Source organism: Castor canadensis, chromosome 2 (assembly GCF_047511655.1).
Source record: "Castor canadensis chromosome 2, mCasCan1.hap1v2, whole genome shotgun sequence".
Lineage (NCBI taxonomy): Eukaryota > Metazoa > Chordata > Mammalia > Rodentia > Castoridae > Castor > Castor canadensis.
The window spans coordinates 39,306,223-39,332,792 of NC_133387.1; the positions used below are offsets into that span (position 1 = coordinate 39,306,223).

A 26,570-nucleotide genomic window follows, 5' to 3' on the forward strand; every position below is an offset into this window, starting at 1 on the left:
CTGGGGGTACATTATCAGTCATATCAGTCTTTATCATTTTGGATGGATACATGAAAATTACTCTAACATGATTTCTTCTATAATATTACCTCAAGGTTGAGAAGTTATAGATATTGGCTAACATGCAAGAAAAAATCAATAGTAGAGCTCTTATTATGCTACTCAACTTGTATATTGAGAGAAAATGAAAAAAGAATAAAAAAGAAAATCAATGATAAGAGGTAAAGAATTAAAGAAACTTCATTCATTCAATAAATATTTATTGAACACATGAATAGTTGTAGTTGCTGTCCTAAGCACTGTGTTATTATCTCAGTGAAGAAATAACTAGTGTAACTTACATTCTAATGGAAGGAAAGCTTATAATAGATAATAAATTAGTATAAGTATGTATACTTGCTATAATTAGTATAATTAATAGAATAAGTAAATTATGTCATGGTAAGTTCAATTGAGAAAGTAAAATACAGAGAAGCATAAGTAGAGTAAGCAGTATTCTTTTCTTTACTTTCCTTAAGTGAAGAATGCACCTCACTGAAAAGGGAAAAATTGATTTGATCTAAGGCTTGAAGAGAGTCAGCCATGAAGACATGGGAGAAGAGAGTTCCATGCTTAAGGAGTCAGTCAGTGCGCACACTCTGAGGAGAAAGTGAGCAAGACTGTTAAGAGTAACAAAGTAAGGGGCCAATATGGCTGAAGCAGAGTGAGGGAAGGTGAGCACAGTAGGAGATCAGGTCAAGGAAATCACAAGGAACCAATCACAAAGTGTATGGCCCACTGCAAGTCTTTAACTGTTAATCTGGAGGCAAGTGAAGGGGATCACTGAAGAATTTTAAGTTTAAGAGTGGCAAGATATAACTTTCATTTTAAAAAGTCTCCTCTAGACTCTTGAGCTTATTAACCACAAAGATGATGCCTCTGAGAATAAGGGAGAGTACAGGAAAGGCACAGATGAACACATGTAATTGGTGGTTTGTCTTTGATACCAAACTTGTTTGGAATAGTTCTCTCCTTTCCTCTGGCTGCTTTGTGGATGTTCCAGATCTTATCATTTAAGTCCATCTTTGCCATTGAAGGGCCAGTTACTAATTCAGTTTGAGAGATGGTAGAGTTTTTACAGTTAATCTAATCAAAGAGGAAGTTCCATATTTGACTTATCTTTAAAAAGCACTAAATCAATGTGTTTATCATTGTTTTGTTTTCAAAATGTCTTCATTATCTTGAATGCAGATGATGAATACTGTACTGTATTGGATAAGTTTATGTAAATTGGTACTTGCAAAAAGAAAATATTTTCCACAAAAATCAGCATTTTTTGCATAGAAATCAAGTTAACCAACGGAAAAGTGGTAATTCTGAAAGACATTAAGTATAGTCTTGCAAAGGACTTCATTTATGAACCATATCAAGAAAAAAGAAAAGACTAGAATATATGTGATTATGATATTTGTATATGAAATATTCTTTTATATATGACAAAAGCCAAACAAATGAAATTATCAGCATTATCCATGAACTTGCATTTAAACCACTATGCTGCACATTCTGCCATTTTAACAATTGTCACTTTATATCTAATTTTCACTTCAAAAACTCTTTCTTTTTATGGGATCTAAGCTGCTAGTGTCCTTGGACATCTGTTTTATGGTTTTTGCATTTATAGGAATTGGGAGGGCACTTTGCTACTTAGTACAGCTGGAAAATATTTTCCTAGCCCAAGTACAAATCTTCATAAATATGGTGAATTTTATAATAAACAAAAATTGTTAACACAGAATTGATAAATGTCTTTTACCCTAAACAACATCTAGGTTTCCTTACAGTTAAAAAAAAATAAATTCACTGAGCTATCAATATGCAATTATGGATGAAATGAGAGAGAGAACCAGAGAGAGAGAGAGAGATCTCAAAGAGGCAGAGAAATGATTCACAATTACAAGCCATCGTTAGGGTCCTATCTTCAGATTTTGGCTAGAACAAACAGTAAGTTATTCAGGCAGGCTTTTAAGACAAGCTAGGGTCATCTGATTTGCCGTTGAGCTATTAGGAAACTTTGTTAATACTTGCTTAGGTCATTTAATCTGGGGAGGGGGAGACAAAGTTCTCTACTGCTTATCTGGCTTCATGGTGTTCCATCTGCCTGGAATAGTCTGTTCCCTCAGGTCTTAGATGAAATGTTTTCTCCTCTAGGAAGCCTTGTCTGGCTACCTCCTTTCCCTGAGTTTGGGTTTGGGTTCATTTATTTATTTATTTATTTATTTATTTATTTATTTTGTAGGACTCCATGCTACCCAGTCATTAAACATACAATTATGATTTTAAGTACTGGTTCATGTTTATCCTTCATTAGATTGTACACTTCATGAAGACACAATTTGATCAACCTCTAGCCTGTGCTAGTAGTGGTTTAACTTCTAGCCTCATATCTAGCACATATTAAATTTTAGTTGAACAAACACTCATTGAATTTTATCTAACATTATTCTGAATTAGCATCAGGACCAGTAAGACTGAGTCCTTTACAACCTACTTGCAGTGTTCTTCTCAATGTTAATTACAAAGTCTTGTGCTGCTTTGTAAAACCATGTGGCCAAGATCCAATATTTGCCTACATAAATGTGTCTCAGAACAACTTCCTTTCATACTGACACCCTTAGTATTTTAGCATATAGCCCAACTTCCTCAATTACCCACTCCTTGTTTTTCCATTCATTTGATTCCCAGATTGTCTTTCCCTAGCACCATATTGTTCTTGTACTGATTTCCAACCATAGTCTGCCTTTGCTGTTCTCACTTTATTTTAAGATTTCCTGGTAATGAGCATGACTTGAATCAGGGACACTAAGCCTTCACCTGGGTCAGCCATCTTGGCACTATGAGCTCCTTCTGACCAGCTCCATCACCTCCTATGATTGATTACAGAAAAAATGAGATGGTGTCTGTGCTGTAAGCTTCCTAAATCAGCTGGATGTCTGTCCTTGAATCCACATGTTCAGTTGCATCATGTCTGAATCTGCTTTCAGCCATTCCAGTCTAGAACATGGGCCAGACCCATAACTCTGGGGTGTTTTCTGGCATTTAGTATTGAAATTAATATTAGCCAGAATATGAAGTGTAATTCACTGCTTATAATAAATATATCAATAAATTTCATTTGTATTAAAAATAATATTGCTTCCTATTCAAAGAATTTAAGTCAAATAAAATCTATGTTAATTTAAAATTTCACTAATGATTTTTATGGGAATATGAATATTTTATTATAAATAAACACAGACTTCTGTAGACTCACTGAAAGAGTTTAGGGCAAATAGAATTTACAAGTTAAGAACTAATGGTCTGCTTCTCCTGAAATTTAGTACAAAATACTAATAAAATAGTATCTTAGATTAGCCTAGAAGTTATAAAGTATAAAATCTCAGATTGAAAGTTATGCAAAATATTTTCTCAAACATGGTTATGTGGATAAGCTTCAAAAGACACCTGAAACCATGTGCCAGTGGCCCACGCCTATAATCCTAGCTACTCAGGAAGCAGAGATAAGGAGGATCATGGTTCAAAATAGTTCATGAGAACTTATCTTGAAAAATCTCAACAAAAACAGGGCTTAAAGTGTAGGCCTTGAGTTCAAGCCTCAGTACCGAAAAAAAAAAAAAAGACACCTGAATACCTTTCTAAGAATTCTATAACTAATTTTGCTGTAGGAATATTAGTTTGACCCCTTTTTATAGGGAATTAGTTCAAAGAGTAAAGAATAACTATTACCCTGTAACATTTTTCATATTATTCCAATAAGAAATATGGGCATTAGCTTCATTATTTTTGCATAAATGCAAACTGCCAACATGATAATAAGGACTGATTGCTTGTTATGTGCTGGACAATGTATCATTTGCATCCATTTCTCATTTAATGTATTATATTAATAATGAAAATGTACTCTTACCAGGTGTAAGTATCCTTGTTTTCTTGTCTTCTCTCTTTTGAGCCATTGTCTGCTCTTGTTATTTTTTCTGCTATACTACCATTTCCCCATTCATTTTCAGCCCAAATTATGCAAGTGCTGATAATAATATTCATGTTTCAGAATTTCAGTTTTTAAAAAAGTGCTTTCTTCACTTTGTTCTGTCATGAGCCCAAAACCAATTTGACATTGAAGAAAAATACAAAATCATATTTTACACTAAATTTTGATGGCTTTAGTCAAAATGCTTCAAGTGGTTTGTATGTATTAAATCAATGAAACAGGAGCTGAAGGGAAGAGGTCTTTGAATGTGAAGTGGTAGATTCCATATAAGTAGAAAAGCTTTTGTGAAGAAATCTGTGACAGAGGATGCAGAAAAGAAAATAGTTCACAAAAGATATGGGTAAGCGGTTGGCAAAGACAATGTGTAGCACAAAACGTGGACATTGTGAGGTATGCCTCAGTGCTCTGCATTTATAATTTGCATATTAAGAAGTCACGAGCCTTCACGTTAATGAATCCCTAACTAGTCTCTGACACAATAGACTGATATGTCCCTGGAGGAGTCATTATGGCCTATCATGTCAGTGATCCCCACGTTAATGACTCTCTTACATGCTCATCAACAGGTAACCTAATAGGTTTCCATTGAGTTCTTTTTCATTTGCTTTTTAAATGTATCCTCTCTCCCTTCTTTTTATAATACTATTGTGAAGAATTGACAAAAAGGTGCATTAAGATGATTTTAACGTGTGACGTAAGTTCACAAAAGCATTGAATTTAGAAATAATGCTTTAAGACTTACTGAGGCTGCCTAAAAAAAGTTTTCAAACTCAATATGATAATAGGCGTCTTATTGGGATTTTAATACAAATCAGTTAGCCCAATTTAGCCTATTTCTGTTTTCTTTGATATATTAATTTATTGTATGATTAGCGTAAGTAGAACTAACGTGAAAATATGCTTGTGAAATGGGACTACTTGTAAAATGAAAAAATGAATTTCAACAGACATCATATCATATAAGCTGCTAAATAATTATTAAAATTGAAATTAATACCTAATAATATAAAAATTTTCAAATGTACAGGGATGTTAGACATATATTTGATTGCGGCAATTCAGAAATGTCCCATTATTTAAAAAAATGACTAAACTTTTAAATCTAATATTTAAATAAAAGCAATCACAGCGAGATACTGAGTATCTTAACATTTTAACTTTTTTTCATGCGTTGATTTTGTTAATCCTGATTATTATATTGAAGTTATCTGTTTATTATTTTTGAAAACACGATCAATGATCAACCATGAAAAATATTAATGACTTGCTCTCCTGCTACATTTATTGAATAATGCAGCAACTTTCTAGGAAGGGGAAAAATACTGATAGATGTTTGAAATTCTTTGTAAAAAGCTATGAACCTGGGGAAAAATTTAAAGTTTAGTGCTTTGTTCCCTATTAACAACAACAACATCAACAACAAAACAATCAAATGAGACCACTACCATCTCTTCAAAGAATAGAGGGCACAGGTGCTCTGCTGAGGAACTGCATTTTGATGCTCTGCCCTCACACCTGCCATCCTCAGATGGGCAAGAGATCTCCCTTCTGAGAGGCATCACATCAGAACAATTTGATGCCACAGTCTGGACATTTCATGTCCCTCTCCATTCACTGTCTCTCTGAATTCCAAATATTTAGTGGGAATATCAGTATACATATTAAATTGCCTTTTCTTTAAAATGTTTTCAAAACAATAAGTAATACAAAGATTGTAGAGCTTGTATGTCAGAGCTTATGATTTCACAAGTCAAATAACTTAGATGATGGTTACTACAGATTCCATGGGCCTGGGGCAGGGGGAGGTTGGGCTTTTAAAACAGGTTTTCTTTAAATTTAGTTAACTGGCCCAGTAGTTTTAACTCTGTGATAATGACTTTTTATATAACCACAAACAAATTAATATCATTATGATGAAAATAATGCTTAAAATTTATTAACCTTAGGACAAAAATATACATGGCAATATTCTAAGACTTTTGCAGGATGGTGGTATTATAAAGCCCTTATCAGTCCCTTAGGGGAATTATGAGGCATAAGGATATCAGACTTTGAATAGCAAGGTTCTTAAGTGGACAAGGACTACGTTTTTGTCATCTACCTAATCCAAGGGTGAAATTTACGTTCTTTAAGAACATGGATAAAATAAATAACTAAGGCCAATAAGCTTAGGATTTTATTCTCATATCTTACTGACATATATTGTTTAACTGTTCCAATACTTTTCACTTAAAACATTAACAATTCTCTCCATAGGACATAATTGGAACGCTGTGATAGAACAGTCTTTTAATTCAGAGCCTTATAGTTTATATCCATGGCTTATGATTCCATTTTAAAAATAATAAATTAACTACTTTAATAGGTGTTATCCACTATCTTTGTTTATCTTAATTGATTTTAGATATTGACAATGGTTCAATATTTGAAAAGTTTTATTTGTGAGAATAAATCATCTTATTATTCATAGAAGAAATAAGACCAGCTCATAAATTGTGCAGATGTGATTGCTGTGGAGTTAAGCTTGAATTGGTAATGTTGACCATAATATTTAATTAAGAATTTATCTTCATCTGTATTGAAATTTAAACTTATTTCTATCGATTCTGCCAGTACTCATGTCTTTGAAAAATAATTACGAAATTTTCAAATTAAGCATTTCTGAATTATATATATAGAATGCTCCTATTAGTTATATAAACATAGAGCTCTAAATTTGGAAGACATGTTATTTAATATCAAAACTGAGAAAATCACTTCAATTTTAGGAAATAAAGCGGTTGGTGGGTACTGGCTGCTTGCCCTTTGTAAAGGAAGGGTCCTAGGGCTCACTGTTCTTAGCAAGGAAGTTGTCAGTTTTGTTTACTTGGTTGCTGAACAGGGAGGTCAGCACAAGGAAATTGTACTTATGATCCCTAAACTAATACAGAACATTCACTTTAAAGATAAGAAATGTGACACCCACAAAAAATGTCCTGTATCGTATTAGTTATTAGTCCACAGATTCAGCAGGAAAAGGGAATATAAAGTCATTTTAAAAATTCTCATGTTTTGCCCTGGAGATTCTTTCTTTCTTCTTTCAATGACTGCTAATAATGCAGAATTATATTCATTTTGTTATCTTTTCTGGCATTATCATCAAGGAACTGAACTTAATGCATCTTTTCATCCGAAATTCCTTTTGCATAATGGCTTTAATTTTTTTTTCTTAGACACTTCTGTTCACAATTAGACATTTATCTCAATTATCTCTTTTTTGATCAAATATCTCTCCTCTGTTTTCAGTTTTATTCCTGATCAAGAGAAGACTACTGGTATTATGACACCAAAGGAAAAGACATTAAGCTACAGTAGTTGGCTAATGTTTTATGAACTTTTCCTCTCATTATGTTCAGCCTTTTCTTTCCTTTTTCCTCAAATAATAAGTGGTGATCAAAAAATATTGCAATGCTAGAAAGTCAATTCTTAGGGAAACATCAACATAACATCATGAAAAGAAGTAGTATGCAATGTAATTTTTTACCCCATGAAAATCTTATTAGCATATTTTTATGCATCTACTTAATGCCAATGTTGTTGCCCTGTTCTTAAATGACTTTAGAAAATGCCAAATAAGGTTTATATTATTTCTGGTTTAAAAGATCATTTATGGTGGGGTAGAGTGAAGAGGATCAAGAGTTCAAGTCCAGCCTATATCTCAACCCGTCCTTCCCTCCAAAATAAAATCTGGGAACTGGTGGCTCATCTCTAGAATCCTATCTACTTGGGAGGTAGAGATCTGAAGGATTGTGGTTTAAGGCTAGCCAGGGCTAAAAGTTCATGATATCCTATCTCAACAGAAAGATCTGGGTGTAGAAAAGCCAGCTATAATAGGAAGCATACATAGGAGCATTGCGGTCTAGACTGGCCTGTGCAAAAGGTATAACACCATCTCAAAAATAACTGGAGCTAAAAGGGCTGATGATGTGGCCTAAGTTATAGAGTGCCGGCCTAGCATGTATGAAGCTCCAAGTTCAAACCCAATACTGCCAAGAAAAAAAATAAACAAAAAAAAAGACAACTTTTTAAAAAGATCGTTGATTTTCTTTTCTTTTTCAGAGAACAGGGTAAAGGGAATCAAAGGTGACTACCAGCTTGGAACAAAAATGACTGGTCTGAATTTCTAGAGCAGTTTAACACGTACTTTTTTGCTGCTTATCATAGAGCAAGAGGTGATATCCAAGAATGCTGAAAATGGAAGCACTTTTGGCAGTGTTAAGGTGAAACAAACCCAGCATTTGTGACTCACTTGGGAAATGTCCTTTGTTTATGACAACATTCTGAATACCTTTTGGAACAGACTTAAATTTTTACAGCTAACTGCCTAATCTTGCCACTAACCCTGGCTGGTCAGGTAATTTCAATCATATTAAATTTGGATTTTGTGGAGCATGTCTCTGAGAAGTTTAACTAATATTTTAAGGACCATATGGGGCTTTAGTACAATGGCATTGCAGGATAGTAGGGAAATCTATATTATTAATTATACTAAAAACTGTTAATATTTGACAGTGTTAAATTAACCATAGCTCCAAAAATGGAAGTACAGCATACCCAGAAACTGCAGTGATATTCACATGATGACTAAATCCTGACACTGAATAAATCAATTGCATAATGAAAGAAGGTATGAATTAGCATTCCAGTGCATACCTTATTTGGAGAGGATATTTTTAAACGAAAAGTTAACTTTTACTAAAGATCTTTTGGTTTTTTCCTTGGAGTGTGTGCTTCTGATAAAAAAGAATATATTTACAAAGCCTAAGCAAGTATATTACCATGGGCTGCAAGTTTTGAAGGTAGCTCCTAAATTGAAGGTATATGAGAATATGATATATACTAATGTATGGAAAACTCCAAGTAAAATGAGAAGGATTGGAATTGATTTAAAGGTAAGATAAAAACAATGAACAGTGTAGTATTTACCACATTTTACTAGTACTTCTAGTAACAATGATAGTAATAAACTCATTAATCCATCCATATGTTGAAAACAATGCTAAATAATTACTCTGTATAAGGAGTAAGCAATATTTTAGAGAAAATTAAAGCACAGAGAAACTAAGTCTCAGGCTTGAGGTTACATGGTTCATAATTGGGATAGTACAAGTTAAACAGCAGGAAAGACAGATATACATGGAAGTTTTTCTTTTTTTTCCTGTTTTCATCTGCGTGGATCCACTAAGGAAAGAATACTGACATGGGGATCAAGACACTTGCATCTATAGTTTTTGTCCTTAGTTACCTTATGGAAGTTTTACAGTATTGTGTAATTTGGCTTTCTTTCTTTCTAAAATGATGGGTGGGGACTACCCAAGAATGAAGCCCCTTATAGATTTGAGATCCTATGTGAATTACAGGTTTTTGAATAAAATTTTAAATAAACTTTCTGTATATTACTATGGGATTCAGAAGTAGAGTCTGGAATTCAAAAATTGTAAGTGATGAACATCTGACTCAGAATCACTAATTACTGTTTACTCATTAATTTATTAGGTGGATTGAAAACACCTTTCAATTCCTATCTCATCAGCGTTTTTTTTATTGTTCATTTATTCACATGTGCATACCTTGTTTGGGTCATTTTTCCCCCCTGCCCCCCTCTCTCATCCTCTCCCCCTTCCTCCCTCAGTTCCAGGCAGGTCTTGTTCTGCTTTTATCATTAGTTTTGTTGAAGAAAAGAGACAAGCATAATAAGGAAGACAAAGTGTTTTTGCTAGTTGAGTTAAGGATAGCTATCTAGAAATATTCTTAGCATTGCTTTCGTGTACACGTGTTACCACCCATGTTGATTCATCTCTAACTGATCTTTACACTGGTTACTGATCCCCTTCTCATGATAACCTCTGTCACTTTAGTGTATTAATTCCTTTGGAGTAGGGACATGAAACGCTTTCATGTTTTGGGTTTTCTGTCTATTCCTATATCTCCCGAATGTGCTCTCCCTTTGTCATGTGATCCAAGTCCAACCACATTGCTGCATTTGCCCTAGATCTAAAATCTGCATATGAAGGAGAACATAAAATTTTTGGTCTTCTGAGCTTGGCTAACCTTGCTCAGAATGATGTTCTCCAGTTCTATCTATTTACCTGCAAATGATAAAATTTCACTCTTCTTCATGGCTGAGTAAAATTCCATTGTGTACAAGTACCACATTTTCTTGATCCATTCATCAGTAGTGGGGCATCTTGGCTATTTCCATAACTTGGCTATTGTGAATAGCGCTGCAATAAACATGGGTGTGCAGGTGCCTCTGCATTAATCTGTGTTGTATTCCTTTGGGTATATCCCCAGGAGTGGGATTGCTGGATCATATGGCAGGTCTATGTTTAGATTTTTAAGAAGTCTCCAAATTTTTTTCCAGACTGGTTGCACCAGCTTGCATTCCCACCAGCAGTGTACGAGGGTTCCTTTTTCCCCACATCTTCACCAACACATGTTGTTGGTGGTGTTTTTGGTGATGGCTATTCTAACAGGGGTGAGGTGGAATCTTAGTGTGGTTTTGATTTACATTTCCTTCATGGCTAGAGATGGTGAGCATTTTTTCATGTGCTTTTTTGCCATTTGAATTTCTTCTTTTGAGAAAGTTCTCTTCAGTGTTTTATCATTTTATTCTTCATAGTACATGAGATTTCTCTCTTCAATATGTTTCTTCTTTTCTGGGTACATGTAAGATACACACACAATTATTTTCTTTTGTATATAGGGCTGCAACTGTCTTTAGAATGACTGAGTGCATTTCGTTGAAAAGTCTCAGCCATAAAGAGGTACTCCCAGGCACTATGTCCTGTAGTCTTAGAGGGTTTGCCTGTTGCCTTTTCGAAATGCTCAGTTAGAATAGTGCTTTTAAATACAAGGTTCCAGTTAAAATGCAGAACCCATTCCTTACTTCAAAGATACCCAGCAGATCTAGTTTCAGGTTCCTGAAGAAGCTTTTGAAATAAATAACAACTAGCTCACTATCAATTGGTGCCCTGGGTATTTATCTTTATTTTTCTTAAATTGTATCTTGCATTGGCATATTTAGAATAATGCTATTTTACTAAAGAAGTATTTGAACAGGATACCTTAACTTTGGAATTGCTACTCCTATTTTCTCTAGCTGATGCTATATCTTGGTTAGGTTTCAACTTGCAGACCATGTCTTCTTGGAAGGTATTTTTAGCCTACTCTGCTCCTCTGTAAGCATGCCATTATACTTTGGGGTTCTTGCTTTATTCAATTCTTGGCTCTCCCAATTAGCTTGTGGGCCTTTGAAAGCAAGGACTCCTGCCTTGTTTATTTTGGTTGATATAGTGCAACATTTGGAAATTTGTGAATACTTGGTAAAATATTTGTTCAATGACAGTTGAGTGAATGAATGGGTATACATTACAATAAGTTTAAAATTACTGCTATACTTCTTAAATGTAACTGTTGACTAGAGGTCATTTACTTCTTTGTACAATCAGTGTATACTTATTTAAGTCTCAATTCTAGGTCACTACAACAATTTTGATATTATGTCCAATTTCTTGAAATAGGGAGTAAGCTTACCTCAAATTGCAAATAAGGTGCAAGTCTAATATTGTGAGAGGTAAAGATAAAAAAATGACAAACATAGGCATTTTTCTTATAGCAGCATTAGTTTTTATTTCTCCTTTTGTCAAAGGACTTCCAAGTCTAACACATTTCCTTCAATGAAACTTATTCTCTTTATTTCACCCATGTGTGTCTTTCTAAATTCTCCAACTAAAGTGGTGGTGGTTTCATCCTTTTATATTCTCAAATTAGAAGCCTCTGTATCATCCTTGATTTCACTTTCATTCTACGTATTGTGTAAATAGTGGCAAACCATGCAGCAAACTCACATAAAACTAGTAAGAAGTATGGGGACTGGGTTGGGACCAAACAATCCATATAAACAAATGAAATCTCTGAAGTGGCTGTCATCTTCTGGAGGAGTCTACAAAACTAAGTCCAATGGGCTTGGTGCACTGAGATACTATTGTTTTTGTGTTAGGAGTTTACAAATCCAGCTTCACATCAGAATTGCCTTGGGAGATTCTTAACCTCATCATTTCTCTACTCCCCATCATCTTCTCCAGGCACAGGTACATGAATTAGCATTTACAGAGCTAGTCATGTTGTTTCTGATATTAAAAGTAATTCTGGGAACTGTTATATATTTGAGAACAGAGGGACATGGTAGCAGGGCTCCTGGACAATTGTGATGCTTGAAGTTCCTTTATGGGTTCAATTTATAATTCCTTAGAAAGTCACCGTGTAGAATGTCAAAATCTAGCAAAATAAACTTGCAAGCACTATTTAGAGTATGGATGGGGAAGTTATTTTATCTTCTCTAGTGAAGGACTAGAATGCAAACCAATGGCCAGGTAGGAGTATATATCAAAGACTGGAGAGAAGGCTGGAATAGATTACATGGGCATCCAACAAGCAGAACACCTACCCTGTAAGACATCAGAGGCCAACCAGCCCACTAAATCCACATCTTGGTGACTTGTGGTGAAGAAGACTTCAGTTACTAGTTAACCATCAGACAACTCTCCTTGCCTTAGGTCTTGGAAGATTTCTCGGTATTTTTGCTTTGTGTTTGAGACAGGTCTCACTAAGTAGTCCAGAATGACATTGAACTTAGATCCTCCTGCCTCAACCTTCTAAGTGCTGGGATTATAGGTATTCACTCCACTGTAGATTTCTAATATTCAAAAAAGTGACCAAGTTTAGGTAGAGAAAGGCATTAAAAATAATCTATTTACAGGAAACTGATCAGCATGTTATACTGATGCAACATCAAAATTTGTAACTTAAATTACCAGTGGATCACACCTATAAATTTAGCTACCTCAGAAGCATAGATCAGGAGGATTGCGGTTGGAAGTCAGCCCAGGCAAATAGTTTGGGAGACCCTATCTTGAAAATATCCAACACAAAAACTGGCTGGCATAGTTGCTTAAGTGGTAGAGGGCCTGCCTAGCAAGCATGAGTCTGGGTGTTCAAGGTCCAGTAATGCCCCACCCCTCAAAAAACGTTCTGACTTATATCTGGTTCTTACTATCAACATCCATAACCCTCATCATTTTGTGCCTGTAGTGTTGAGGAGACTCAGAACTGGTCTTCTTGCTTCTCTGTGGCCCATCCATCCTCCATCCACCTTTACATTACTTCCAGAGACAAGTTCTTTAAAAGTAAATCAGTCATGTCTGTCTCCCATTTAATCTCTTTGACCCCTACTCTGCTGGTTAAAAAGTAAAGAATTCAGTCATTTTGCTTGGCTCAATCCTTTACAGTTTAACTCAACTACCTCCAGTTGAGTCCCGGATTTTCTTCCTCCAAACCCTCATCTTTGACCACCTGCTGTTTCCTTGTCATTCTCTTCTAAATGAAAATCTCTTGCTTGTCCCTAAAAGCTAACTCAGAGTGTTTCTCACTTTGTGAAAAATTCCCTAACTTTCCTGACAGTGTCTATTTTGTCTTCTTATCTTTAAGGAGGTAGCTATCATATCTCATTTGTTATAACATTTATAACTTATTAAAATGATTACAAGAGCCTGGTGATGTATCTTTCCTTGAGGTAAGAATTTAGAGATTATTCATCTTTGATTCCCAGTGCTTATTATAGTTGATGATGCATAGCAGATCTCAAAATATCTATTACAAGAATGAATGGCCCCTCTTATGATTAAATATTTTAGAGAACTATATTATACGATTTAAGGTGCACTGGAAATGAACTGTTGCTCCCAAAATATATATCCTTTGTACTTATATTTCTAAATTTAAAACAATTTAAAAATTGTGTTTAATCATTTGACCACAGAATTAAAAGCATTGTCCTGAACTTTGGAAGGGGTCATACTTTAAGTCTTAGAAGGCATGTGAAAATGTACATGCTTTAAATTATTAGATCCATTTCCAAAATTAGATTTTAATGTGGAAAGAAGAGGGGAACAATGTCATGATAATGTTGGCAAGACATAGAAAGGAAAAAGGAGCAGTAGAAGGATGGTGTGCGCTCAATCAGCAGCTCTTACTGCACCTAGTTTGTGCCAAGCACTGTTAATCACTGGAAATCCAGAAATATAAGAATATCTCCTGATCAAAATGGATCCAAAGACTATAAGAGGATGTGAGAAATATTTTTAAAAATTCATTGACTTACATCATAAAATCATATGTAGTTCTGGACACTATTCTAAACAACCAAGTTTTTTGTCTTCTTTTTCAAATTTTCTAAATCTATTTAATCTCTTTAGATGTAATGGTGGTATGACTCTACTTTGAATTTCAGACTTGTCTCTTAGTTATAGCATCCTGCAGTATAAACTAGAGAACAACCTACTTGTCTTCATAAATTATCTCAAACTACCATTGAACTACTTGTATTTTAAATAGTGTAATAATCCCCTGAAATACAATCACCCAAAGAAATAAATGATGTTTAGTCATTTCCAGTACTGATGGCTTCCCCTTAACTAGTCCCACTTCATGTAAGTATAATCCTAAAAATTAAGCTCTTTTTCCTATAAATTTTTTATTATAATCTCTTTATTCTTTGGTATATACACATATTTATATTATTTTAGCTTTATTAAAAAGAATATATAGCTTTATTTAAAAAATCTCCTTTGATAGAATAACTTAATACCATTCATTTCATGTTAGATTTCTAAGATTTATCTGTATTGTACGCCCCCTTGATTTGTTAATTTTGAGTGCTACATAATATTTCATAGTTTTGTATTTGCTCTTCTGTTAATGGTCATATCCGTTAGTTAAAAGTGTAACAGTGCCATCACACATTTTCCTGTAACTGTCTCAGATGGTATGTTTTAGAATTTATCTTCAGAGTATGTCCAGGAGCAGATGTAGTGGTTATGGATTATATGAATGTTAAATTTTAGAAAAGAATGCTTCAAACTGTTTTTCAAAGTTGTTTTTGCTGTTTATTTTCCCAGCAGCAATGGACAAGAAAGCCTGTAGCTCTGATTCATCCTGCACTTTTGGTACCAATAAGCTTTTAAAATTTTACCAATTCAGGGAGCATACATGCTATCACTTGAGGTTTTGATTTTCATTTTTCTGTTATCTCTTTATGTGCTTGTTGATCATGTGTTCCTTTGATTTTTTTTTTGTCTTCCTTCTCCCCATCAAATGGATTACTTCCATTTCCTTATTGAGTTATAGTAGTTTCTTATGTATTCTCAGTTCTTATTTTGTTGATTTTCTGTAATGCAAGCATCTTCTCCCAGTTCACAATTTCTGTTTGTATGGAATTTTTAATGAAGAAGTTTTAAATTTTAATAGACTTAACTGACTAATGTCCATAGTGTGTGTTTTCTTTTCACTTATTTAAGGAAACACTTCCTAATCTGGGTTTTGAAAGGTATCGTGGATATTTTCTACTAAGAGTTTCAAGATTTTTGACACTCCGGCTTGAATCTATCCGGAGTTGTTTCTAAACATGTACTATGTTCACCTTTCCCCGTATGGGTCACTATTCTCCCAGCTCTCTTTCTGAGAAGTCCTTTATTTTCCTATTTTCTGACATGTTAATTTGCCCCAGTTCTAGATGTGCATTATTCAGTCACTAAGCTCTCAGCCCTGTTTCATTGTTCACTTTATCTGTCCCTTACCAATATAACAACACTGTCTTCATAGCTAAGTCTTCATAAGAACTCTTATAATTAGCTAAGGCAATGCCTCCTCTCTCTGCTTTTTCTCAGAAATATTCCTGCTATCATTGACTCTTCATTTTTCTCTGTAGAATCTTATGTTCAAATTTGGAGAAGAATGATTTTATAGTTTTGACTAGAATTGAGTTGAATGTGTAGATCAATGTCGAAGAGAATTAATACCATAATATTTCCTTCTTATCTATGAACACGATACAGTTCTCGGGCTTTCTAGATCTTTTTAAATATTGCTTGATATAATTTTATTCTTTTCTCTTTAGGAATTTTGCAAATGTTCTGTTACTTTTTGTTCCTATGTATTTGATATAATATTTGAATTTCATTTAGTTCTACTCTTCTTCCTTGTATATATCTCTGAATGCAAAGCTCTTCCTCATCTCTCTGCATTTATTACACTTTTGTAAGACACAGTCACAATAAAGCACACTAAATACCTAATCGACTGTCCCAAAAATGAGTCAAAAAAGTTTCTATTTGATTCAATCATTTATTTAAAAATTGAAGTATTTTTAAAAATTGAATTAGAAAAATCATTGTATTTTGACTAAATAAAAACAAAAGGCTTTGAAGGGGTATGATTTTTTTCTCTACAAATAAAATTCTCAGTAATGTTTTGAGAATAAAGATGAGATAGGAAAAATTAAATGTTGCTTAAGTGGTTTATATATCTTAAACATCTAGACATTATGCACTTGGAAAATAAAAGATTTATTAGCTTGTACTTGTATTCCATAAAAATAAATCTTTGCATAGTTATAGGTCTCATTAAACAAAATAAATTTATAGATTAAACCAATATCAATTATGCAAACTATATTTTCCATGAAATTATATTCATTAGAACATTATTTTCACCTGTGTGCCCACTGACAGTGCTGAATGTTTTTAGTAAAATTTACAAAACATTATGAATATATACAAAACTGAATTACCTTCTAACATAGTCAGAGTGAAAGAATTTGCAAATTTCTAATTATTTGTTGAAATTAAATTGGTCTTTCTAGGATTTTTTTTTTTCATTTTTCCTGTGCAATAGACTCTATTATACAAATTTATCAGCCATTGCCAAATTTTCAGATTTCGTTTGTTGCAGAAAAGTCATTAAGGAATGTCACTAGAAGGAAATTCAGCTGAGACAGTACAAGGAAATCTGAAAACTGGGCCAAATATTTCTGCTTAATTGACATGCAATATAACTATGCACAGTGGGTATTTTTGCTAACAATATTTTTCCTACTGAGTGTCATGAAAAAACCTAAATACTAAAGATGCCACAAATCCACCTACAAAGATTGCATTTGAAAGAAAGAGATGTTTATCTTTTGCAATGAGAATGCAGAATCCACTGGAAATGGAATTTTAAAGAAGATATATGCTTGCATTTGAGCGATCTGAAGTCTTGCTTATAAAATTGGCCAGTGACAATTCACATATGAAATCTTTTGGCTGAGCATAAATTTAGCTTTGGGTTTTGGTTGGCTTGTTTTTCCTCCTTTTCTGAAGAAAGAATTAATGTTATATTATTTCAACAGAAAGAATTTTAAGTAAACTGAAATACCAAAAATAATAATTACAACATTAGAAAGCCATTTAATGATCACAAGTGGACTATCAGCTCATAAAACTTTATCATTTAAACAAAAAAAGTTGTCACTTTCAAAGATTAAATTTGTGAATAATAGACTAGTCTACATTTACATGTATTTTTCCTTTTCTTACATAAGTTTTAATGTGAGCAATATAATCTCATATTTAAATATGGCACTGTATGAATCATTAAAATTTTTCTACAGCCAATAGTATCTACATCATTCTAAAGGATCAAATTTGCTTTAAAATATACAGAGTAAAAGAAGAAAATATGAAAGGATAAATAAGGTTTATTTGGCTCATTATTGACTTGAATTTCCCCCTATCTAAAAATGCTTAAAATATGTAGTTCAGAACAAATATATAACACCTTATTTTAATTTTTACAGTAAAGAAGACTCATCACTACCATCAGAAAAGGATAATTTGGAGAATGCAAAAATTGCAGGTAATACTTCTTATTTAATTTTTAAACAATGTTTAGTTTAAAAGTCTACAATTAAAAGAATCTTACAGAGGTAAAATTTTATTAACTTTTCAGATACCTATATCCCAACAATCATTTGTTCTCATGAAGACAAGGAAGACTTGGAAGGCAGCGATCAAAATGTAAAAGATGTGAATAAGGAACATGACGAACATAATGAAAAAGAATTAGACTTGACTGTAAGTATTCTGGTGGCTATGGTATTAGAAAAGATGAATCCATTTATGCTTCAAAGATGCTGTAATCCCTGCCTTTCAGTAGCTTCAACTAATATAATTTGCAAATGTGAAAGCATAGTCTCGTTTGTCCTTGCATCCCTAGCTTGATCAACAAGGCACTTTGATTTCAGTGTGTTGCTTCTGGTCTCTTCAGTGGTAAATTAATGACATTCATTTCTTATCTCTTTACCCGTGGCTCTGAGTAATAGTTTGTAGGAATTACAAGAGAGGTAGTGCTATCCTGATGTGCATTTCTAATCTTTATGACAAGTGTACACTTAGCATAAACTCATCTGTAAAATGAGAGGGCTGAACTAGATTATTGTTAGAGTCCTTCCTGTCTAACTCAGCAAGTCTATAATTCTTGAGTTTAGAGGGATTTTGTTTTACTTTCATCCTTGTGAGAATCTCAAAAATTCTAGATCATTGTAAAATATATTATTGAGTGAAAAGAAAATAGCTCATGCCATAATTTTTTAAACAGGAAACAAATTCAGTACTGTACAATTTATTATTAAATTTGTTACCATACGTTTCATACTTGGTGAACATTCAATTTATTTTGAATTTTGTGGGGGGGGAAGGTTTAGGTAGCACTTTTAACACAAAGGAAGAAATAGAAATAAATGAGTCACATAATGCAATTTAAACTTTATTGCATTTGGTTGGAGTTCATATCATTGGGATACATGGATTCGTAATCATCTAAGATTAAAATGACATTTGCTTCTTCAAGTGTCAGTGCTGAAACAGAAAAGAAATGGAGCTCACCTCCTTCCCCACATATTTCACCTTCTCTATAGTGATGTGGCAACTGCATCACTAAAGTATGCAATTTACTTTGCTCCAACTTTAAGAAACTACAAAGTTGTCACCCATTGTGAGAATTCTCACCAGCTGAAAGTTAACATCGCACTTTTTTTCAAACCACAGAATATAATGAAAGGGCCCTGAAAAATCACATACTTCACCAATATACCTCATTACAATGAGCAGGCTCAAATATAAAAGTTTGTTTAGAAGTTACTGAGATTGTACATCCAATAAATGAACGGGAGCTGTAATTTAGATGCTAATTTGCTCCATGCTGATGTTAATGCATAAAACAATGAAGCTCTATAATAGATGGAAATACAACCAAATCTGTGGAACCCACAGGCATTGGCTTACAAGACAGCTGTGCAGTTGACAAGTAACATGAGCCTTATGTGAGAAGAAGGGGAAAACGTAAGATTTGCATATAATTATTGAGATCATGCAAATGTCAGTTATGAGGAGAAAAAAAAAAACACAGGCATCTCACTGTTAAATCCTGACAGTTGGCATCACTGAAGAGCTCAAATACATTTGAGTACCAGTTGGCAGAGGGTCATTAAAACAGAATTTGCAGAGACATTAACTCCCTCACTTTTCTTTGAGTGACGTTTTGCTATTAATAGTTTGCAGAAGCTTTGCAGAAAACATATTAATAAGAGAAACTGTAATGGGGGCACCTCTGCAGCAAGTGTAAATGCAGCAAGGGGCACCCAGGAAGCTGCTTTCTAATTGATTAGCATGGAGCTATCAATGTGTATATCCTAAGTGAGGAGAAAGAGCGATGACAAGCGAGAATAGTTGAATAATACAATGTGATATTTGGAAGCTGGGAAGAAGAATGATTAATTTGGGCCCCTTTTCTTACTAATCTCATTCCCAAGTCATAGCCTGCAAGGATCTCCCCAAAACATCCAGCTTCCAGAATTTGTATGAAATCCACAAATGGAATGAGTTAAGGAAATCTCCCAGATAATTAGAGTTAATAAAACCTATCAAATGCATTCTATATATTTTAAAAGATCATATGGTCATTATTTTCTATTGTTTTTATCCCAAAAGATAAATCAGCACTTAATAACTAGAAGTGCTGCTTCCAGAGATGAAAAGAATATACTTCCAACAAATTCAGACAATTTTCCAAATAAAGCTGAAGGGTTAGAGAAGAAGGAAATCCACGGTGAAATATGCACTAACTTGTACAAAAGGCCTTTGTCTCCAAGTTTATCACCAGAAAGCTCCTCAAAGGGAGATTTTTACCACCCTGAAAAATATTCTTCAGGAAATGAGTGTAGTCATCAACCTTCAGAGGAAATTGCTTCAGATGTAGGAGGGATCAAGCCATCATTGGGAGATTCTTGTAGTGACGAATTAGTGCAATTACACATCAGCAGCAAGCAAGTCCTGGATGATAATGCTAATCCAGCCCGAGGAAGCAGTCGAGTGCAAATATCACATCCCTCCTCAGATCAACTAACAGCAGGAGGTCTTAATAAGAATTATGAAGGAGGAACTGAGAAAATTAAAGTAAAAGATTGGGAAGGTTTAAGAAGAGATTTCCATTCAGATGTAACCACGTATCTGGAAGAAGCAGAAAATGGATCCTCCAAGGAAGATTATGGCAAGGGTAAAGATGGAAAGGAGCAAAGAATATGCTTAGGTGTTAACAAAAAACGAAACAAAAAGTTTCAATCAATCTTATATGACCAAGAAAGAAAAATGGGCCACTCTGAAATAAGTGTGGAAGGAACTAAAGCTAGTAACAGAGACCTAACTGCTCTGTCAAACAAAGATACTGCAATTTCCACCTGGGCGATCACAGCAGATACACTTCCCTCACCAAGGACAAATGAAAATTGGGATGAAGCTGTGTTAACATCTCCACAGAGATATCTGTCACCTGGCAAAGGCACCACTTTAGAAGGGATAAGTAGTCAAGTTGGTTCACCAAGAAATGGGAATGTTTTGAAGGATGATTATCTTTTCCAAGTTGAAGGAAAACAATCAGATTGGATTAATCCTGAAGATCAGAATAAGAACACATTGCATAAACGAAATTGGAATGGTCCGGAAAGTGAGGGGAAAGAAAGAAGGAGTAAGGCAAATATAACAGAGCAGGTGAAAGAACAAGAAGATTATAAAGACATGAGGGGAAAAAGAGATAACATGAGGAGTTTGAAAGCTACTCCTACAGAAGAATTGTTTACCTGCCAAGAAACACAGTGTTATGAACTGTCTTCTCTAGCTGATCATGGTGTTACTGAGAAAGCACAAGCAGTTACAGCTTATATAATTAAGACAACATCAGAAAGTACTCCAGAAAGCATGTCTGCTGGAGAAAAAGCAATAATTGCTAAGCTACCTCAAGAGACAGCACGAAGTGACAAGCCCATCGAGGTAAAAGAAGCAGCTTTTGATCCACATGAAGGGAGAAATGATGATTCACATTATACCCTTTGTCAACGAGCTACAGCAGATGTAATCTATGACAATGATTTTGAAAAGGAGTCATGTTTAGGTGTTTGTAATGTACATGTAGATGAAATGGAGGAGAAAGCCACGTCTATGTGCAATCCTGGGAAGACACATGACAGGGAGAAACATGGCATTGGAAATGGAACATCGATAGAAGAATCTTCACAGATCATTACAGGCAATCAAAAAGCAACATCAAAACTGGATTTACATTTTGAAGTGCTATCAGCAGGCAAAATAATAGTCCCAGAAAATAGAGATCAGGGGCAGCTCCAAGAATTGTCAAGGAAAACAGACTTGGATGCTGTTGCTCTTTTTGCTTTTAACTCAGACGCTAACAGAGCGTCTCAGAATGGTTCTCATGTTTCCAGTCACCATACTGAAACTTCAGTGCCATCTTACAAACAGGCAATTGCAGTGGAGAGTACAATTATTCCTACCAAATCAGAATATAACTGTAATCCCACAAATGAAGTCCAGGATCATTCTGGGTCTGAACTGGAGGATGTTTCCAAAAGTTCAGAAATAATGACACTAGGAAGTAGTAAAGAAAGATGCATGGGTCAGATTTCCCAACCAGAAGAATGCAGTGTGGAAAAATCTGTAAGACCAATGATTTTAATCAGTGAACCTCTTGATCAAATGGATGAAACAAGGCATGAAAATAAAGGATTAATAAACTCTGGACAGTCACAATGTTCTTCAGGTGACAAGGAATCTGAGAGCTCTGCTTCTGCTAGTGTCCCTATCCAGGAAAATCAAGCTCAAATCAATGATTCTCTGATTTCAAAATACAGCAACTCTAAAATACCTTATTTCCTGTTGTTTCTGATATTTCTTATAACCATCTACCATTATGACTTAATGATAGGCTTGGTGTTCTACCTGATTTCATTGTACTGGCTATACAGGGCAGGGGGGAGACAAAAAGAGTCAGTCAAAAAGAAGTAACCCTGGCATTACTATTGTTTTCTCTTGAAAGATAAGCTTTTTAGCCCCAAACATTTGGATTGGTGAAAGAGACTGTTCATTGTTCAAAGAGCCAGTGCAGTTTTTCTCTTGAAGGATCATTTAAAAAGGAATGCGTATGGAGTTTGCTCCTTCATATAAGTAATTATTCTATATAGGACCATTATGTTTGGATCATTAAATACCTATATGAATATAAGATCTGAAGCACGTCAAGTTGAAATTAGGTACAGCTGTTGCTCCTTAGCAAGCTATGAAGTTGCAATGCTTCATGTCTCTTCACTACTTAAAGTGCTATTTCTTGCGTTCATTTCTTCTGCAGTAAAGCTTCATTTTTTTTTCCCTGAGAGCACTTCCCCCTCCATACAGTTTTTAAAAATAGATAAAACACGGACAATGGCAGATGATTTTTTTCATCCTTTAGAATTGACCATGAAATTTGTATTTTGTACTGTATCAGTGTATATTGATAGAGCAAATATTTCAACCTCTACTTCATACACTTAGGAAAATATCCATGTATACTGAAATATGTAAACTTAACTTAAAGAAATACATTCTGTTCACTTGAATTATAATTTATACACATACAACTTATATCTCCATTATACCTACAAAGTCAGGACATTCATAAGCCAAATTTGACAAAGACTGAAACAACTGGGAAATTATCTTTCCATTCTACAAAATTTTGTGGATAGCCTGTGTTGAAGCAATGTTTTTCTCTTATGAAGAGAAACCGTAACACAGCTGAATAATTTCAATGCCAACTATTATTCAGACTTGAAAATTTAAATTAAAAGTTCCACAAGTATCACTTCAGAATGACTTTGTACCTATAAAGCATAAGACATTAAGTGAAAATAATAAAAAAAGTATTCAAATGAACTATTTTTCTATGTGGTAACATTTTGCCATCAAACAAATTTTTAATCTTTTCTCATGGTAAAACAATGAATTATGCTCCAAGGTGCACTTAGAGTACAAACACCTAGTCTTCAGTGATACTTCTTATATAATTATCAGATTGAGAGATGAAAACTCAAACTTTAAAGTAGGCAATAGGTATATGTAGAAACCTACTGAAGAAAAAATGAATATCATGGATAGCAGAGACTTTGAATGCAATAATTATGTATGGATAAAGGTGTGAAATAATAGAATTAATCACTTTAGATCATAAGGATATTAGAAATATTTGTTTCAACAATTATTTATTAGGTGGCTTGTAATATGCAAAGTCCTGTTCTCTGTTCTATGGCAGAGCAGTTCCTTTGATTCTCTGTATAGCTAGTCCTAGGTATAGAAATATAGTGTGACACTCTTTAGTTTGCTAAGAGTATGGAAAAATGTCCCACACAAGAAGCCTTTTAAAATGATTCTTTTTCAAGAGAATTTCTTTCATAAAATATGTAACATTGATCCTTTAAGAAGGTAATCTTTTCATTTACCTGTAATGACAAATTCAACAAGTAAAACAAGCATATTATTATCTCTCACATCTAGGATATATACATCTATGAAAAGGTAAAAGAAGAATGAATCATATAAGTGGACTTTCCTCTGGTAGTAAATGATTTCCTTAATTTTCGTTAGATACATAACCTTTTTCCCAATCCCCTGTTTGCATGCTACTCTTAAACCCCATTGAAAATGAATGCATGAATTCAACACTTTAGTTGACCAAATATAAACATCCTGAAGTAGAACTTAGGGCAAATATTTGATTGTTTAAGAGAGCCAAGTAGAATACTCTATGCGGTGCCTAGAAATTATCTCTAAAATTTCTGTCTTGATAATTTTGTTGACCGGTCTAAATTACAAAGGAGTTAGCATTGGCATTTCTTCAGTTCTTCAGAGCTTGGTCTTTAAGTTCTACATTTGAAGAGTTTTAGTCAATATGTCGTATTTCATTAATGCAATTAGCACTGTATGACTGTATAAGCACAGGTGCCAGAATGGGAATTCTTCCCTTAAAAAGATAACATAATCTCTTTTATCTCTATTATTTGACTTTTCATAGCATTAATTTATCAGACTTTCTCATACATTTATTATAAAACAATATGAAGTTCCAAAGGATTTTAAATACTCATCTTTGTATGTCTTTGCATGCAATACAGAAATCCTAAATGACTAAACTGACCAGGAACTAGAGAAAAGGTGAGATCAAAAAGAATTAACCTAGAAGGTAACACACATGCACAGGAAATTAATCTGAGTCAACTCCCTGTATAGCTATCCTTATCTCAACCAGCAAAAACCCTTGTTCCTTCCTATTATGGCTTATACTCTCTCTACAACAAAATTAGAAATAAGGGCAAAATATTTTCTGCTGGGTATGGACGGAGTAGTGGGGAGAGGAAGGGGTCGGAGTGGGTGGTAAGGGAGGGGGTGGGGGCAGGGGGGAGAAATGACCCAAGCCTTGTATGCACATATGAATAATAAAAAAATAAATAAATAAATCTAAAAAAAAAAAAAAGAACTTGAAATAAGTCATAAGAATTTGTGACACTATTGATAGATGGAGAGATAGACATTTGCAACCAATTTTGGTCTCATTATTATGTTGAACAAGACTGGTGGACCTTAGGAAAAGCTGGCAGCCTGTGACAAAGATTTTGCTGTAAATCATCATGGTAAGGTAATTTTTGAAGCATAGCTGCCTGCATCTTGCCAAGTATTGGTTAAGGGCCAGTGAGGGTGTGGCAGAGAGTTAACCCAGAGGTTCTTTATACATTTTCTTCATATATTGAGTGAAAAGGTGATATAATAACCATCACCCTCTGTCTTGCTAGACTTCTATTAGAAATAAAATTCTAGTAATTAACTGGCAAGTTGAGCAAGTATAGGTATAAAAACAATTGTCTCTAAAAACCATATATGTATAGGCACCAATATCACAACAGATTTCTTGACAAAGAGGAAGTAAATCAATGAGATGACACTCACCCTTCATCATGGAAGAACATCAGGTTAATGGAGACATGGTTTCCAGGTGAGCTCCAGTACTTCAGTAGTGAATTATTTCACAGATTATCTACATCCATATATTTGTCACCATTTTGTGAGATAAACAGTATATTTTTTCATTTTCATACTAAGTCTGTCTTCTGGTTAAATGTAAAAGTTAACAATATCCAGACCAAATTTGGGGAAATAACTATTTTTATTTTACCCCAAAAGCATTTGTAGTGCTTTCTAAATATTTTTCTAGTTATGAATATTATTTTGTATCACCAGGCCTGTTATCTTCTTTATTAAATTCTTTTTTCACATAAATAAACTTAAAAAGTAAACAAAACAATAAAATCTTGTAAAACTAGCAAAACTGCAGGCAGGACCATCTACTGGTTTCTATTATGATAGCTGATTTTCTTTAAATTTTCACTGAGTGGCTATGGAACTACACTATGCAATAAGGACCTTCTTTGTTAAGCGAATCCTGTCTTACTCAGTTCCCATGGATCTGGGGAATAACTTTGACTTTAGTTCTGCAACAAGGTCTGCTTGAGCCATCTTCTCCAGGCAATTTCACAATTGTGTACTTGTATGAAGAGAACAGCTAGAAAGTTTACTTTCATTTATTTGATTTACATTTATTTGCTTTTTTATGTGTTCATGAAATTTACAATAAAAAAATCTTAGCAACAGAATTTACTTTTCATCTTTTAAAAATAGATTTGAACATTAATTTCACATCACTTTGCTCAAACCTCTGTAAACAGTAAATTAACTATTCACTGTGTTTTCAACTTAATTCTAAATGTGCACATTTTACAACAAATGCCTTATTGTAGTACATTAAAACCTTATTAAACAAACAAGTCTTTAAAAAGTACAGGATTTTTAATTTGTATCATTTCTATATTTGTTAAAAGCAAGCATAATATATTCATTTTTAAAAATATATAACAATACATCTTGTGAAATTTTAATTTAAAAGCCCAAATCTTTCTCTAATATATCCAATTCTTTATATCCCTGAAAATAAATTTAGAGTAGGCAAGGGTAAATCAGTAGTGGATCACAGAACAATCATTTTTATTTGGCTGTGAAGCCTCCAAGACCTGATTTTGTAACACATTGCAATGCCTAATTAAATTTCTACTCTTGGTTGAAATTGGTATATCTTTCACTTTCGTATTGTCTCCCAACTTAAACCATCCAACTTATTTCCCACTATCCTCTGCCTTAAGTCCTCTGTCAATCAAGCAAATCACAGTGACCCCCTTACATGCCAGGTTTGTCTGTTT

At 34.0% G+C, this 26,570-nt stretch overlaps 1 protein-coding gene across 1 annotated transcript in view; it reads left to right on the forward strand.

Moving 5' to 3' along the window:
• Ppp1r3a (protein phosphatase 1 regulatory subunit 3A) overlaps positions 1-26,155 on the forward strand; it is a 41,289-nt gene extending 15,134 nt beyond the window's left edge. Inside the window, exons 2-4 of the mRNA XM_020179396.2 lie at positions 17,742-17,800; positions 17,894-18,018; positions 19,933-26,155. Of these exons, the coding sequence (XP_020034985.2) occupies positions 17,742-17,800; positions 17,894-18,018; positions 19,933-22,296 (2,548 nt within the window). The 3' untranslated portion in view covers positions 22,297-26,155. The remainder of the gene's footprint in view (positions 1-17,741; positions 17,801-17,893; positions 18,019-19,932) is intronic.
• The last annotated feature ends 415 nt before the right edge of the window (positions 26,156-26,570 follow it).